The sequence below is a fragment of the Cryptococcus depauperatus genome, chromosome 4 (assembly GCF_001720195.1).
Source record: "Cryptococcus depauperatus CBS 7841 chromosome 4, complete sequence".
NCBI classification, from domain to species: Eukaryota; Fungi; Basidiomycota; class Tremellomycetes; order Tremellales; family Cryptococcaceae; genus Cryptococcus; species Cryptococcus depauperatus.
This window is the reverse complement of record NC_089471.1, coordinates 658585-670919: the sequence shown is the minus strand read 5'-3', so window position 1 is coordinate 670919 and position 12335 is coordinate 658585. Positions and strand designations below refer to the sequence as shown.

General features: G+C 45.3%; 7 protein-coding genes across 7 annotated transcripts; 5 read left to right on the top strand and 2 right to left on the bottom strand.

Annotated features, from left to right (window-relative positions):
* Positions 1-326: 326 nt before the first annotated feature.
* On the top strand, positions 327-2061 carry L203_103549 (uncharacterized protein; the record flags this gene model as incomplete). Its single annotated transcript, XM_066212947.1, has 4 exons — positions 327-1391; positions 1441-1485; positions 1541-1581; positions 1647-2061. The coding sequence occupies 4 exons, from the start codon at positions 327-329 to the stop codon at positions 2059-2061; spliced, it is 1566 nt and encodes a 521-aa protein (XP_066069044.1).
* Positions 2062-2492: 431 nt separating this feature from the next.
* Positions 2493-3777, top strand: L203_103548 (uncharacterized protein; the record flags this gene model as incomplete). Its single annotated transcript, XM_066212946.1, has 6 exons — positions 2493-2530; positions 2580-2653; positions 2713-3136; positions 3189-3485; positions 3533-3673; positions 3735-3777. 6 exons carry the CDS (start codon positions 2493-2495, stop codon positions 3775-3777), a joined length of 1017 nt encoding a protein of 338 aa, XP_066069043.1.
* A 230-nt stretch (positions 3778-4007) lies between these two features.
* L203_103547 (uncharacterized protein) lies at positions 4008-4907 on the top strand (the record flags this gene model as incomplete). Its single annotated transcript, XM_066212945.1, has 6 exons — positions 4008-4052; positions 4107-4246; positions 4303-4476; positions 4530-4585; positions 4631-4721; positions 4775-4907. 6 exons carry the CDS (start codon positions 4008-4010, stop codon positions 4905-4907), a joined length of 639 nt encoding a protein of 212 aa, XP_066069042.1.
* Positions 4908-4953: 46 nt separating this feature from the next.
* Positions 4954-5907, bottom strand: L203_103546 (uncharacterized protein; the record flags this gene model as incomplete). The annotated part of the gene is made up of 5 exons (XM_066212944.1): positions 4954-5096; positions 5153-5279; positions 5410-5440; positions 5497-5686; positions 5736-5907. The coding sequence occupies 5 exons, from the start codon at positions 5905-5907 to the stop codon at positions 4954-4956; spliced, it is 663 nt and encodes a 220-aa protein (XP_066069041.1).
* A 348-nt stretch (positions 5908-6255) lies between these two features.
* On the top strand, positions 6256-6867 carry L203_103545 (uncharacterized protein; the record flags this gene model as incomplete). Its single annotated transcript, XM_066212943.1, has 4 exons — positions 6256-6358; positions 6418-6521; positions 6577-6706; positions 6764-6867. 4 exons carry the CDS (start codon positions 6256-6258, stop codon positions 6865-6867), a joined length of 441 nt encoding a protein of 146 aa, XP_066069040.1.
* A 675-nt stretch (positions 6868-7542) lies between these two features.
* On the bottom strand, positions 7543-9935 carry L203_103544 (uncharacterized protein; the record flags this gene model as incomplete). Its single annotated transcript, XM_066212942.1, has 3 exons — positions 7543-9704; positions 9749-9755; positions 9810-9935. 3 exons carry the CDS (start codon positions 9933-9935, stop codon positions 7543-7545), a joined length of 2295 nt encoding a protein of 764 aa, XP_066069039.1.
* A 526-nt stretch (positions 9936-10461) lies between these two features.
* L203_103543 (uncharacterized protein) lies at positions 10462-12200 on the top strand (the record flags this gene model as incomplete). Its single annotated transcript, XM_066212941.1, has 5 exons — positions 10462-11278; positions 11334-11645; positions 11703-11770; positions 11822-11856; positions 11909-12200. 5 exons carry the CDS (start codon positions 10462-10464, stop codon positions 12198-12200), a joined length of 1524 nt encoding a protein of 507 aa, XP_066069038.1.
* Between the last annotated feature and the right edge of the window lie 135 nt (positions 12201-12335).

Genomic DNA, 12335 nt, shown 5'->3' with positions numbered 1-12335 from the left:
ACTCTGAAAACATGCGCTGATGCCTGCTTTTGACATACACTTTCCACGTCTCACCCCGTACCTTGGCCTTCCATCAGCGGTACACTCCCAACACACGCAGATCAAGTTCCGCTCTTTATTGAACCTCGCTTTTCCCATCTCGACCTCCACTTTTAGTGTTTTGCAGGTTTGTTCCATTGGCCAGTAGGCCAAGTCCAAGTGCAGCCTAAAAAGAGGTTCAAGCAGTGTCCACTGTTGAGAGAGCGGAAACAGTCCTCGGCTAAAGTTGCTGATTAATCCCGCGTATCTGGTTGAAAAGCATTTTGAAAAGGAAAAAATAACTGAAGATGAACAATTATCCAATGGGTTCTGGAATGAGAAATCATCCACGCTCGCATTCACAGCAAAACCAAGAAGGATTTAGCAGAGGTGTTTCAAGAGAGGGTGACGGCAGGGCTGTCAACGACCACGCAATAGACCCATCGCAACCTTCTCGATACCAGCAGTACACGCCATTTGGACCCTCCAATCTGGCTCCATCTTATCAGTATTCGAATGCCCCGCAACATATTCTTCAGCCTTCTTATAATGCTCAGCAATTTCCACAAGAGCACCGACTCGTTTTCAACTCTTCCCGCTCGCCCTTTGCTCCCCATTCAGAATCTCAGCCCAGATCATATGTTCATGGACCGGCCCCAAACTCAAATGTTATGCCTCAAGACATGTCTCTGCAATATATGCACCCCTATCACGGTCAGACAGGTCCTCTGCCATCTATGCACAATGCGTCTCCCCGCCATTATATGGGCGCAATCCCTCATGAGGGATTTATTCAAACAAGTGAATTTCAGCCTGATCTTTCTGCATCTTCTTCTGTATCTCCTATAGATACTTTCGGCAAACGTTGGCAGCCTATAGCAGGCTTGGCCCAACCACCACCTTCTGGCCCAAGCTTATCTCTTACAGGCAACCAGACAATATCACCCTCTACGGATCAACAACGTATTTCGACTGCAGCATTACATTCTCATAGAAATACTGCCAACTCCCAAGCCGATAACAGTGTTGCCGGTAGTCGCCCAAGTACGGTTGAAGGGACTCGTTTCGTTGTCGAGAATGAAAAGACTAGCAGGGGGCAGTCGCGGTTACCCTCGGAAGAGCCAACAGTTCCATGGAATGATATGTCTCAACCTGTCTCACGGCCTGGTTCATCGTCTGCAGCCGTAAGCAAGGATATACTCAGATCTGAATTTTGCGCTCGGCAAAGCCAAGATTCCGGTTTGGAAAAAGATGCTATGAATCCTTCGGATTTGGAAGGAAAAGGTGAACAGGAAGAAAAAATGGATCATCGAAAGAGAAAAAGGAACAGAACAATTAGAAGTTGTGTTCCTTGTCATAATCATAAGCGAAAAGTAAGTGTTGATGAGTCACACTAGAAGATAGGTCTGATAGGTTTCCTAGTGTGATCGAAAGAGACCTTGTGGGAGATGTACCGCCCTAGGACTTGTATGTGGTTGTTTTTGTCGAATATCTGTAGTGCTGACTGATATCCTATTCCTAGACTGGAAGCTGTGTGTATGAAATAGACGAACAGCGAGACATGTAAATACTTTCAAACTTTGTCTTGAAAATAACACTTGAGCGACCACAACTAACACTCAAATTAGGAATGATCCCGAGGTGGCAGAGACGGATCGTTTACGACGTCGAATAGCAGAACTTGAGCTGGTCGTTCGAGAACTCCGCCAACAGCGAGGCGCTTCAAAAGCCGCTATGCCTTCTTTACCATGTCCTGATGTTTTTACCGACGACGACGACCAAGATGGGAAGAAGCGACGTGTCATTGTTGATCGTTTCGCACGATTTGAGTTTGATGAGGCACAGGCTGCTCAAAACTCGGGAAGGCTAGTTCAGTTGGCAACAACAACGTCAAATCAAAATATCGTGCCAGCATCCGTTGAAGGAACTCAACATCAAACACCTGATCATGAATCAATTATGGAGCACGGAAAAACAGAGATGGTTCAACATAGCTTGGAGCATGAGCATGGAGGTTTTCAGGACTACAAAGCAGAGCCTTAAAGTATTTATCGACTTCCAGGAGATGAGGTTATTCTCGACAGTAACGGCAGACACATTTTCATTAGCTCTTCAGCGGGAAAGTCCATGCTACGATGTCGATAGTAATGGATAGGCGCAGAGCACATTGTGGATAGGCATGCGGATAACTGGCACGCCTAGCTGTATAGCTCGTAGTTTAGTCCCAGAGAAATTCTCGCTACCATGTCTATATACTCTCTCTTATATGCTATATATATAAGCAAGATCAAATCCTTGACAGAAATATTAAGGATGATGATGTTTATGAAGAGGTGAATTCAAAAAATGATGACGTGGAACATGGGAGTCGGGAACCTTCTCTTTCATGTGGCAACAAATATAAAGTCGTATTTTTCATCTGCAAATATAAATAACTTTTTAACTTTTAATATTGACCTTTTACATTATCCATTATGGCCGATGCAAAGAAAAAGCAACTTGTTTTCAACTTGTAGGTTGGCGCTTGCTTGACGAATGATGACCTGACATTGTCGCATTAGCATCGACTTTCTCAAGACATCCACTAGAGATGGAACTGTCAAGGAGGATGACAAAGAGTCTTTAGATGTTGCTAGTAGGCCTGGCTTGTGTCTTGTTTGCGAACCAATTTACTGATACAGTAGTTGCTATTAGTACAGTGCATCGCCGAGGCGTTTGGCGTGGACCCCGAATCCGCCGAGGACGAAAAGGCCTACTCCATCAAACCTGCTTCCCTTCTTTCACTCCTCGACGTCTTTGCCAAAACCAAAGCCAAATCTTCTACTGCTCCTGCACCTCAGGCTCCTTCCCAAGAGACTACCTCGTCTGGTCCTTCAGAAGATGATAAAGCAAAGGCTGAATCCTTGAAGGCCAAGGGTAACCAGCTCATGAACCAGAAATTATACGACTCCGCAATTGAGCAGTACACTGAAGCTATCAATCTTGACCCTAATCCTATTTACTACTCCAACAGAGCTGCAGCATGGGGCGGTATTGGTCAACATGAAAAGGCTATTGAAGATGCACAGAAAGCTTTGGAGTTGAACCCCAAGTTTGCAAGGAGTTACTCGAGACTTGGGTCAGTCATTTCTCACGATAGCTCTCTGACTTATTACTCACCTGATCTCTAGCCATGCTCACTTTAGTTTGGGGAACATGGCGGAAGCTATCCAGGCCTATGAAGATGGCCTTGCCCTCGATCCTGATAATGCTGTCATGAAGAGCGCGCTGTCGACCGCCAAGGCTAAGCTAAGCACTGAGGAGTCTTCTAGTTCTGTGGCCGACAGGGAGCCACGGGGTGCCAATACAGGTCCAGGACTAGGCGGTATGCCAGATCTTGCCTCCCTTGCAGGTGCATTGGGAGGCGGCGCTGGTAATGGAATGCCCGATCTGTCATCGCTGATGAACAACCCACAAATGATGGCAATGTATGTGTCACGGCATGATCTGAACAGCTCAGTTGACAACCTTGTAGGGCTCAACAGATGATGTCTAATGGCGGCTTGGAGCGATTGATGCAGAATCCTTCTATCCGAAATATGGCTGAAAACATGCGTAATGGAGGAGGAATGCCTGACTTTGGCTCCCTTGCCAGTGACCCAAGCATGAGAGATTTGTAAGTAATTTGTGTTTCTGGTAGCAAGTTTGACTTGGGCGCTGATAATTGTGTATTCCAGAGCTCAACAATTTATGGGGAATGGGAGCGGCAATGAACGATAGATGTACAATCTGTCCTCCAAATGATTTAGGTCAATGTCAACAATACTTGCCCATGTATTTTCATGCAATATCTGTCAATAGTAGAGGGCAAAGTGTTGTATAGTATTGTGTAATTTGGTCATGCTCTCTATACGCTGTAATATTAGCAAAAACTCATTTTCAGTCGCGTCGCAACTTGACTTTATTATTTATCATTTACATCTTTCAATTCAACTTTTATATTAAGAATAATGACTACTGAACCTCTTACCTATGCCGACGGCCCTCTTGTCTGGGTATGTCCGTCTTGTATATAGCAATCTGAAATGGGTTCACTTATCTGCATACAGGTCGACTGTGAGATGACTGGCCTCGACTATTTGAATGACAGAATCATTGAGATTGCGGTTATTATAACAGATGGAAAGCTCAACCCTGTAGAAAAAGGTATAAACTATGTGATCAAAACACCTATAGAAGTTTTGAATAGGTAGGCTAATCGTGTCTGAGTGTTTGGATCACAATGCTTACTATTGTTGGATGTAGTATGGGAGAGTGGTGTACCAACCAGCATGGAAAATCAGGCCTCACACAGGCATGCATTGATTCCCCTCATTCATATGCAGAGGTCGCTCAAAAGGTCTTGGATTACATTCAGAAATGGATACCAGAAAAGGGCGCAGGTCTGTTGGCTGGAAGCTCTGTACATGCTGATATGAGGTTTGTTCTACATTTTCAAAAGATGATCAAGCTCATGTTTTTATCTGGCCCAGGTTTTTGCTGGTTGGTATGCCAGAAGTAATGAAACATCTGTCATATCGTATCTTGGGTGAGTTTAATGCAACAAGGTCGTATCTAACCTTGGACTTTGAAGACGTCAGTACGGTGAAGGAGATCTGCAGGAGATGGTATCCAGCTGTGAGAGCGATGGAGAAAGAGAAGAGGATAGAAGATTGTAGCCATCGGTATCTCGCTCTTTTTTGGTTGTCTAGTCGCTTTTACTGATGGCCCATAATAGTGCGCTGCAGGACATTCAGGGCAGTATCCGCGAACTGAAATTTTATAGAGACAACATCTTTATTCCTCTTGAGCCTGATCCCACATACATTACGCCGACAGATGGATCCGTCAAACATAAAACTGCGTTGTGATAGGGTTTATGATGCAGATGTGGCATATATGCTCAAAAGTCTGCGACTAGACAAAATTCTTGTGAATTATGACAGCATCGACATATTCCTCCACACCACTAGGACCTGTTTTCAGCCTACCAGCATTGGGAATGATGCCGACACGTGTGAAACCTAGCTGATCCCAAATCGCAAGCGATGAAATGTTGTCTAAGTATAGGCATTAACTTTTCCGATCGCAACTGATGAGTGATGAAACGGCGTACTCTTGTACACGAGGTTGAATACGCTTCCTCTATATCCAAGCTTAGGGGCGTATTCAAGATAGCTCTTTCCAAGAGCCAAACCAATCTTCTTGCCTCGGTGGTGCGTAGGCACGATAAACCCAGCATTCTGATTCAAGCGTTAACAATTCGAAAAACGTAACAAAAGTCGCATACGCAATTCTGCAAGATTGGTAGACGTCTCTTATCAGCTCTATTCTCATCTACTCCCAGTCCCTTCAGGCTACCCTGGTACGTACATGGCTACTTCTACCAGGATAATTAGGTTTACTTTATCACATCAGCACACCTGCTTCCAAAGAACCATCCGACAGCACCAAACTGACATGTAGTAACAGCCTCCCACACACTCCTCCCATGACCTCCCAGCCTTGGCGCTCTCGAGGTCTCCCGACGTGTCAATCTCCCCTTGGGATCCGACTTTTGTTATAATACCCACAATCGTCGTAGCAGCAAAAAAATAAGCTAAAAATGCTTCGTAGGTCATGGGCCCTTCTTGAGGATACGTACAGCCAGCTAAACACCTTGTCAGCCCATGGCCATAGCTGTATCTTCCACAACAAACACTCTAGCTCGTCTGAAAAGATCTTGTAAAACAGCCTCAAGAGTGATTCCGGTGCGTCTGCTCCTGTCACTGGATAAGTTACGAGTGCGAGGCCTGGCGAAGGCAGAGGAAAAGACAAGACAGGCAGAGCTGCTATAGGTTTTGTATTGGATATAGCATCGTAAGCAGACATTTTGGAATTATTGAAAAGGAATACGATTCAAGTTCAAAGACTTTTTTTAATAATCAGTCCGGCTCACCGGATATGTTTTGCCGAAGTCCCAAGGTTACAACGTAGGGTTATTCATTATTACGAACTGAACAGGCGTCGTAACCACGGAAGCAAATTTTGGCTGTGTTCAATGCGGTCCGAATTGAATAGGGATTTTTACGTGTGCAACTCGAAAAGCCAACGTTCAACTTGCCATATTTTGTTTAATTTAAGATAAATCTTCAAACTCAATACTTATCTTGTTCTATATAACATATACCTTCAAACTCAATACTTTTCAACTCTCAGCCGTCAACGCCATCTATAGATATGTCAAGCTTGCAGATTGGCTCATCGTACGGCTCCCAGGCTCTCACCCAGCATGGCCCTTCCCAAAGCCATTTTCCTGCACCGTTAATTTCCTCTCAAACACGTAAATGGCGCTGGGTCTCGATCGGCTGTCGATTCCAGGTAATTATGACTCTCTGAAAGGTAAAGGTGGCTCCAAACCGCAGGATGGATACAAGAAGCCATCAGACTACCTCAATGAACGAGGATGCACCACTTCTCCGACGTCTTCAGGTATACGAAGTAAAGTAAATGGAAAAGCCCTCCCGTTCAAGTCTCTACACTTCAATAGCTCATTCTTAGATAATACGCCTTCATTCCGATTGGGTCAAGGCCAGAGGCTGGAAAGATGGGACTGGAAATGGACAGGGTCAATACATCATCGATCATGCACCCATTAATCGCCATGTAGGTGTGGAGAGGGATGCCATGGGTGAGCAAGTCATAAACACCATCTCAAGCCCTAGCTGTTCCGCTGGACTATTGGTAGACAACGTACGGATAATCTGCCCAGAGTGGGATATCCTTTATCCTATCTTCAACGACCGAAATGAGATATCATACCCTAAAGATAGGAGGAAGTGGCTGAGTTAACGGTTGGAAGATGATGAGTGATTCTGAAGGGCTTTGGCTAGTTTCTTGTCCAAGATATTGAGAGAATCGCGTAGCTGAGATGTTGTTGGCATAGTATACAGAAGAACAGAGTTCCAGTTTGCTAGTTAGTGATACATAACTAAGACATAAACATTCAGATGCACGAAATGGTAAAAGGTGGAAATGACAACTACTGGGTATTACGTAATCATACAGGGAGGCTGATTAATTATTACGTAATACCCAGTAGTTGTCACTTTTACCTCATACCATTTCCATGTATCTGAATGTTTATGTCTATGTCATGCATCACTAACAAGCAATCTAGAGTTCTATTATTCTATAATCTATATCGACAACATCTCAGTTACACAAATCTCTTGACATTAGATATATACATCGGGGTTTCAGTGCAAGGAGATGACTGGCAAGATCATGTTGGGTGAGATCTTGAGAGTCGTCGAAGGAGCCAGCCTTCGAGCTTGACATATGCATAGATGAGATCAACGGCAGCAGGTCGAAGAGCGTAGAGCCCAAAGGCTTGTCGTCGGTATTGGACGAGATATGGTGAATGGAACAAGGCAGTTCAAGTTGATCATGCAAAGTATATTATTCAACTCGGACCAAGTTGAACACAGCCGAAAACTGCTTTTGTGATGATGGACAGGGTTCAGTTCATGAAATTGAAACACCAAGTATTTCCGGGTCTTTTTGACCATTGACAAGGATTCCCTTGATCAAGGAATACAACCTCTTGTTTTCCTTCCTCCACCACCTGTCGTTGGGAAAGATCTTTTTGCGGATTTCGTTCATCAACGGGATCAAAGGTTTGTAGAAAGACGTAAAAGACTTGTCCGTGGTATCCAAAAACATGCTCCCATCACATATCGTGACAATTTTCAGATTAGCTAACATGCTATCGTCCTCATAATTCCATCTATCGTACTCAGAGCTGATGGGTTCACCTGGACCATCATAATGGACACAAATCCAGAAGAGAACCCAGAAAAAAGATTCCAGGTCGTGCATGAACGAATGTTCGTGACCCCAAAGTACCCCGATAGCCATGAACACTCTCGTGCCAGTCTTCCCCTTTGCCCCAGACGCACCTATCCGCGGTACCCTTATTGCATGGTCAAGATCGATCAAGAAGGCGTTGTCATTGTCTTCGTCTATTATGAGATTATTGATGGAGATGTCTCGGTGCAGAAAACCGGCATGTAACAGGGATTCATGTCCTGCAATGCAGCGTTCCATCGCGGCAAGAAGGGCTACTCGAGAGCTTGCTTTGTAGATTGGTTTTCCATAATCACAAAGAATAATTCGCCGATGTACTCGATTTGACAGCATCTCTGTGCTGGCTTTTGTTTGCGACGTTGAGATGGAGCGCTTACTGGGTGGTAGTGGCAGGCTGGTTTCACTAAATGGGCGCTTGACACCAGCCTTGACACTAGTGCTACTGCTGCGGCTTTGGCTCGGCGTGCCAGTCGCACTTGAAATGGCAGTCGCCTTCTTTGGGTGATCCAATTGAGAATGCACCGCTTCTGAAAGGTCTATCCCTTGTCGAATGTTGGCTAGAACGTCATCATCCTTATCACCAACACGGACAGTGGCGTGATAGTAATGCCGGGCAACATTGATGACTCCATTCTCCGTCGCCTCCCGAAGCAGTTCACCTTCGTGAACCCGTTCTGGGTCTTGCCACGAGTCTTTGATAACAAGTGGATTCTCCGGGTCTTTCTCGGCATAGGCTTCCCAACAGGTAGTGGCCCGGCCGACAACGCACCGCGCCCGACCCATGGTTCTTTTAATGATAATACGCTCTTCCTGACCGTTTCGTTCGATGTCAATATACCGCTTGTCGCCGCATGTGATTATCGTAGGATCGAATCCCAGGTCCTCCTCACTCATCCAAAAAAATCCTAGAATGGTCGATACGAACCGCTTTCCCTCTTTATTTATATCGAATCGGTCGGAGGCAATGCCCCCAAGCCGATCAAATTCCCACACTCTCATCAGGGAGCCACATAAAGTGAACCCTAACACAAAACGACGTGTATCTTGCGCAGAGAGTACTTCCCTCGCGTATCTGCCAAGGACAAGACGCGTCTCATTAGTGGTATCTGCCGAGGGATCACTCTTCAGCTCGCCAGGTACGAGTATTTGTGACCAGTGATATCGAGGGCCACTCCTAGCCTCTGGACCACTAACTAAACCAATGTCCAACTTGCGCTCGCCAGTAGAATCCTTTATTGGCTTGCTAGGTTCCACAAGTAGCCGGCGATGAGTCTGGAGAGGGCGATAGCCTTCTGCAAAAGCCACCAGGTTTGCCGTTACATCCTTAAACCAGACTAAGACAGCATCCTCATTTGCGTTTGTTGGCCAACCCTTCCACCCGTCCTGGAAGAGTGGATCGCTGCCGCTCGTACAGCTCTGGAAAACAGCCGCCGCTGCTGTTTCTAGACCCTCAACGTTTCCAAAGAAGATATCATGGAAACCAGAAAGTCCAGCACGTAATTGTCCAAGCTCGCTCTCAAGGACCCGATCAATGTCTCGTCGGTATTCAGTTGAGTACGTAAAGTCACTTGTGCCACGCAGCCATGGGGTTTGTTGGGAGGAAGGGAGCATCGGCCGGGGAGGTGGTGCTAGTTCGAGGGCGGCAGTGGCAACGAGATCCCATATCAGCGCATCCTCTGGGTTATCGGCAAGAGCTGCTTCGAGAAGTGATCTGACGCAGTCGAAATCAAAATCCTTGGACGAGGCAGCGGAGATGAGGCGCAATATATCATCTTCAATCGTATCATGAGCCGACGTTTTTGACTGTAGAAGGCTGGACACTGGGAGAACCAGGAGAGCTAACAGAAAATTCAACGTAACGTACTGTACATCTGTAGGATGGTTAATGAGGACCTTCTACGGAAATGTATTCACGGTTCACCAACTCTGCTAAGCAGGTCGATGTTGTTCGTCGTGACTAGTGGCCGAGAAAGGGCGCGCAAAGCGTCGAGACCGTTTGCAATTGGGTGGTCTTGGATGATCTTGGATCTGGTTTGATCTGACTCGGACATGATGCTGAAAAGAGACCTCCAGATGAGGACGAAGATGGTCTGCAAATGTCAATGTTCTTCGCTCGCTCGATACGAGATACTTTGTTAAGTATTTGTTGCAGATTTGTTAAGGACTTAACCCGTTTATATGGATAGCAAATGGTAATAGAGTCTTTCAATTTCACATGCCACATTCCAATTCATGAAAATAAACAACTCCCAATGTAATTACGTAACACTTGGGTTATTCATTTTTGCAAACTGAACAGTGTTCAACTCGTGTCCAAAAATGAATAACCCTAGTGATTATAATGAGAAAATCTAATGTGTCTTACAGAATATATCAAAGTGTATTCGTACAAGTATACAATGTATGCATATGAATTGCTCTAATACATTTTTCTAAATTCTTTTAACGCCATGTCTTTTTACTTTTAAAATTGAATACTTTTTACCCAATACTGGATGTCCGGACATATCCGAATGGACTTAAAATGCATTGTTTATACATTTCTTCATTTTTAAATTATACTTATCATTCCTCAAGATGCTTTCAATGCCTACAAGATTATTGTTTTCTGTTCTGGCTATTTTGGCTCATCCTACAGTGGCTAAAGCTGTATCGAGGGATACCCTCTTCATCACTTCAGAAGCGCCAACAGCCGAGACGGCTGATTGCCTCAAGTCTTCGTACTATGGTGCTTTTGGTGGATCATCAACTCAGCAAGACCATATCTATTTACCACCAAAAGAATGTTTGTCGGATAGATCAACGTTGAGCGGTTTTAAAGAGGGCAGGATTGCACCATTAGAAAGTGATGATCAAAGCAGATTGGTCTGGGTGGGCCAGGCAGGTTTGGATGGTCAAGGAGACGGATCGTTACGGATGGAGAATGATAACTGGTTGCTCATCTCGGGCCAAATAGAGCAATGGATGGCTGGCACTGACCTGGAATCGGCTGAAAACCAGTATATCCTTCAGTCAGCAAGTGCTTATCATAAACGACCTATTACCCTCGTTCACCAAACTTCCAACTCACTCCTGCTTGACGTTCCTCCAGCATTCCTTCCAATCTTAGACACCTTTCTTCCTCGTCACCTTGTTCCCGTTGCTCTTCCTTCCAAGCCTTTACCGGTCACTGCCACAGGATGGGAACCCGTTCCAGACAAGTTTGCAAGGCATCTCGCCAACATTACGAGCCATTTGCAATTCTCTCCCGAGATAGATACAATTGTGTCTGAAGGGATTAACTTGAACCGGATTAGGAGAGATGTGAGGTGGATAACTGGTGAAGCTCCTAGTGGTATCGTGTCAAGACACAGTTTCACGCCTAGCGCAGTCAAAGCTGCTCATTGGATTAAATGTGAGCTTTTCTTTGCAGTATCAATAGTTTGGTTAATTGGTGTCGGGCATTGTAGCTAAGGTTGAGGTGACAGGAGCTAGCTGTTCCCTTCAACCATTCTTACACGGTTTCGCCCCCAACGTGATTTGCGAGTATCCATCTCTGTCCAACTCTACCGAGCGTGTTATCTTTTCGGCTCACTACGACTCACGCGGGTCGTTTGGCTCTACACGAGCCCCCGGTGGGAATGATGATGGATCTGGGCTCGGTCATTTGCTGAGTTTGGCACACGCTATCGGGTCCTACGGAATCAAGTTTGACAAAGCAGTTACGCTCGCTTGGTTTGCTGGGGAGGAGCAAGGCTTGTTCGGCAGTCATGCCTATGCCGGTAAGTCGCGTATCCTATATGGGCTGTCGAGAGGGATCTGAGAATTGATGTCGGCAGAATACTTGCACTCCCAAAACGCCACGATTTTGTTACAGGTGCAAGCAGACATGATTGCATACCATGCCGTGAGTAATTCGTAAAGTTGAAATAATCTACAAAAATTAAGACAATGGCAGCCCGGAGAACCTTCCCAGTTAGCTCTTCCAGAGATGTAAGTTTTCCGACATGTTATAGCGTTTGGAATAATCTCACCAAATTTATAGTATTCATCTACCTGAAGCTAGTTATCTCGTTGGCAACCTTTCTCAAATGTACTCTCCCGAGCTTGTTGTTGGTAAGACCTCAGCTTGCTGTTCAGACCATCAGAGCTTTATTTCCTATGGATTCCCGGCTACCCAAGTCTTTGAACGCAATGGTCCTATCGCCGACCCCATGTATCACAACTCTGGTGACATCACTCAACGAGAGGGGTATGATTTTGAACAAGTGGTCTCTTTCGCCAAGGTTACATTAGCAACATTGTTAACCGTGGCTGGTTATCATGTAGCGAAATAGAGCAAACTATCTGAGATGCTTGTACATATCAAGAGACGTGGGTGCACTCTTCTGTTTTTAAACAGCTCTTTTTGGAACTACAGTTTCTTGTATGTGTAGATAAAGCATGACACATAGTGTTAATCCGATTGACCG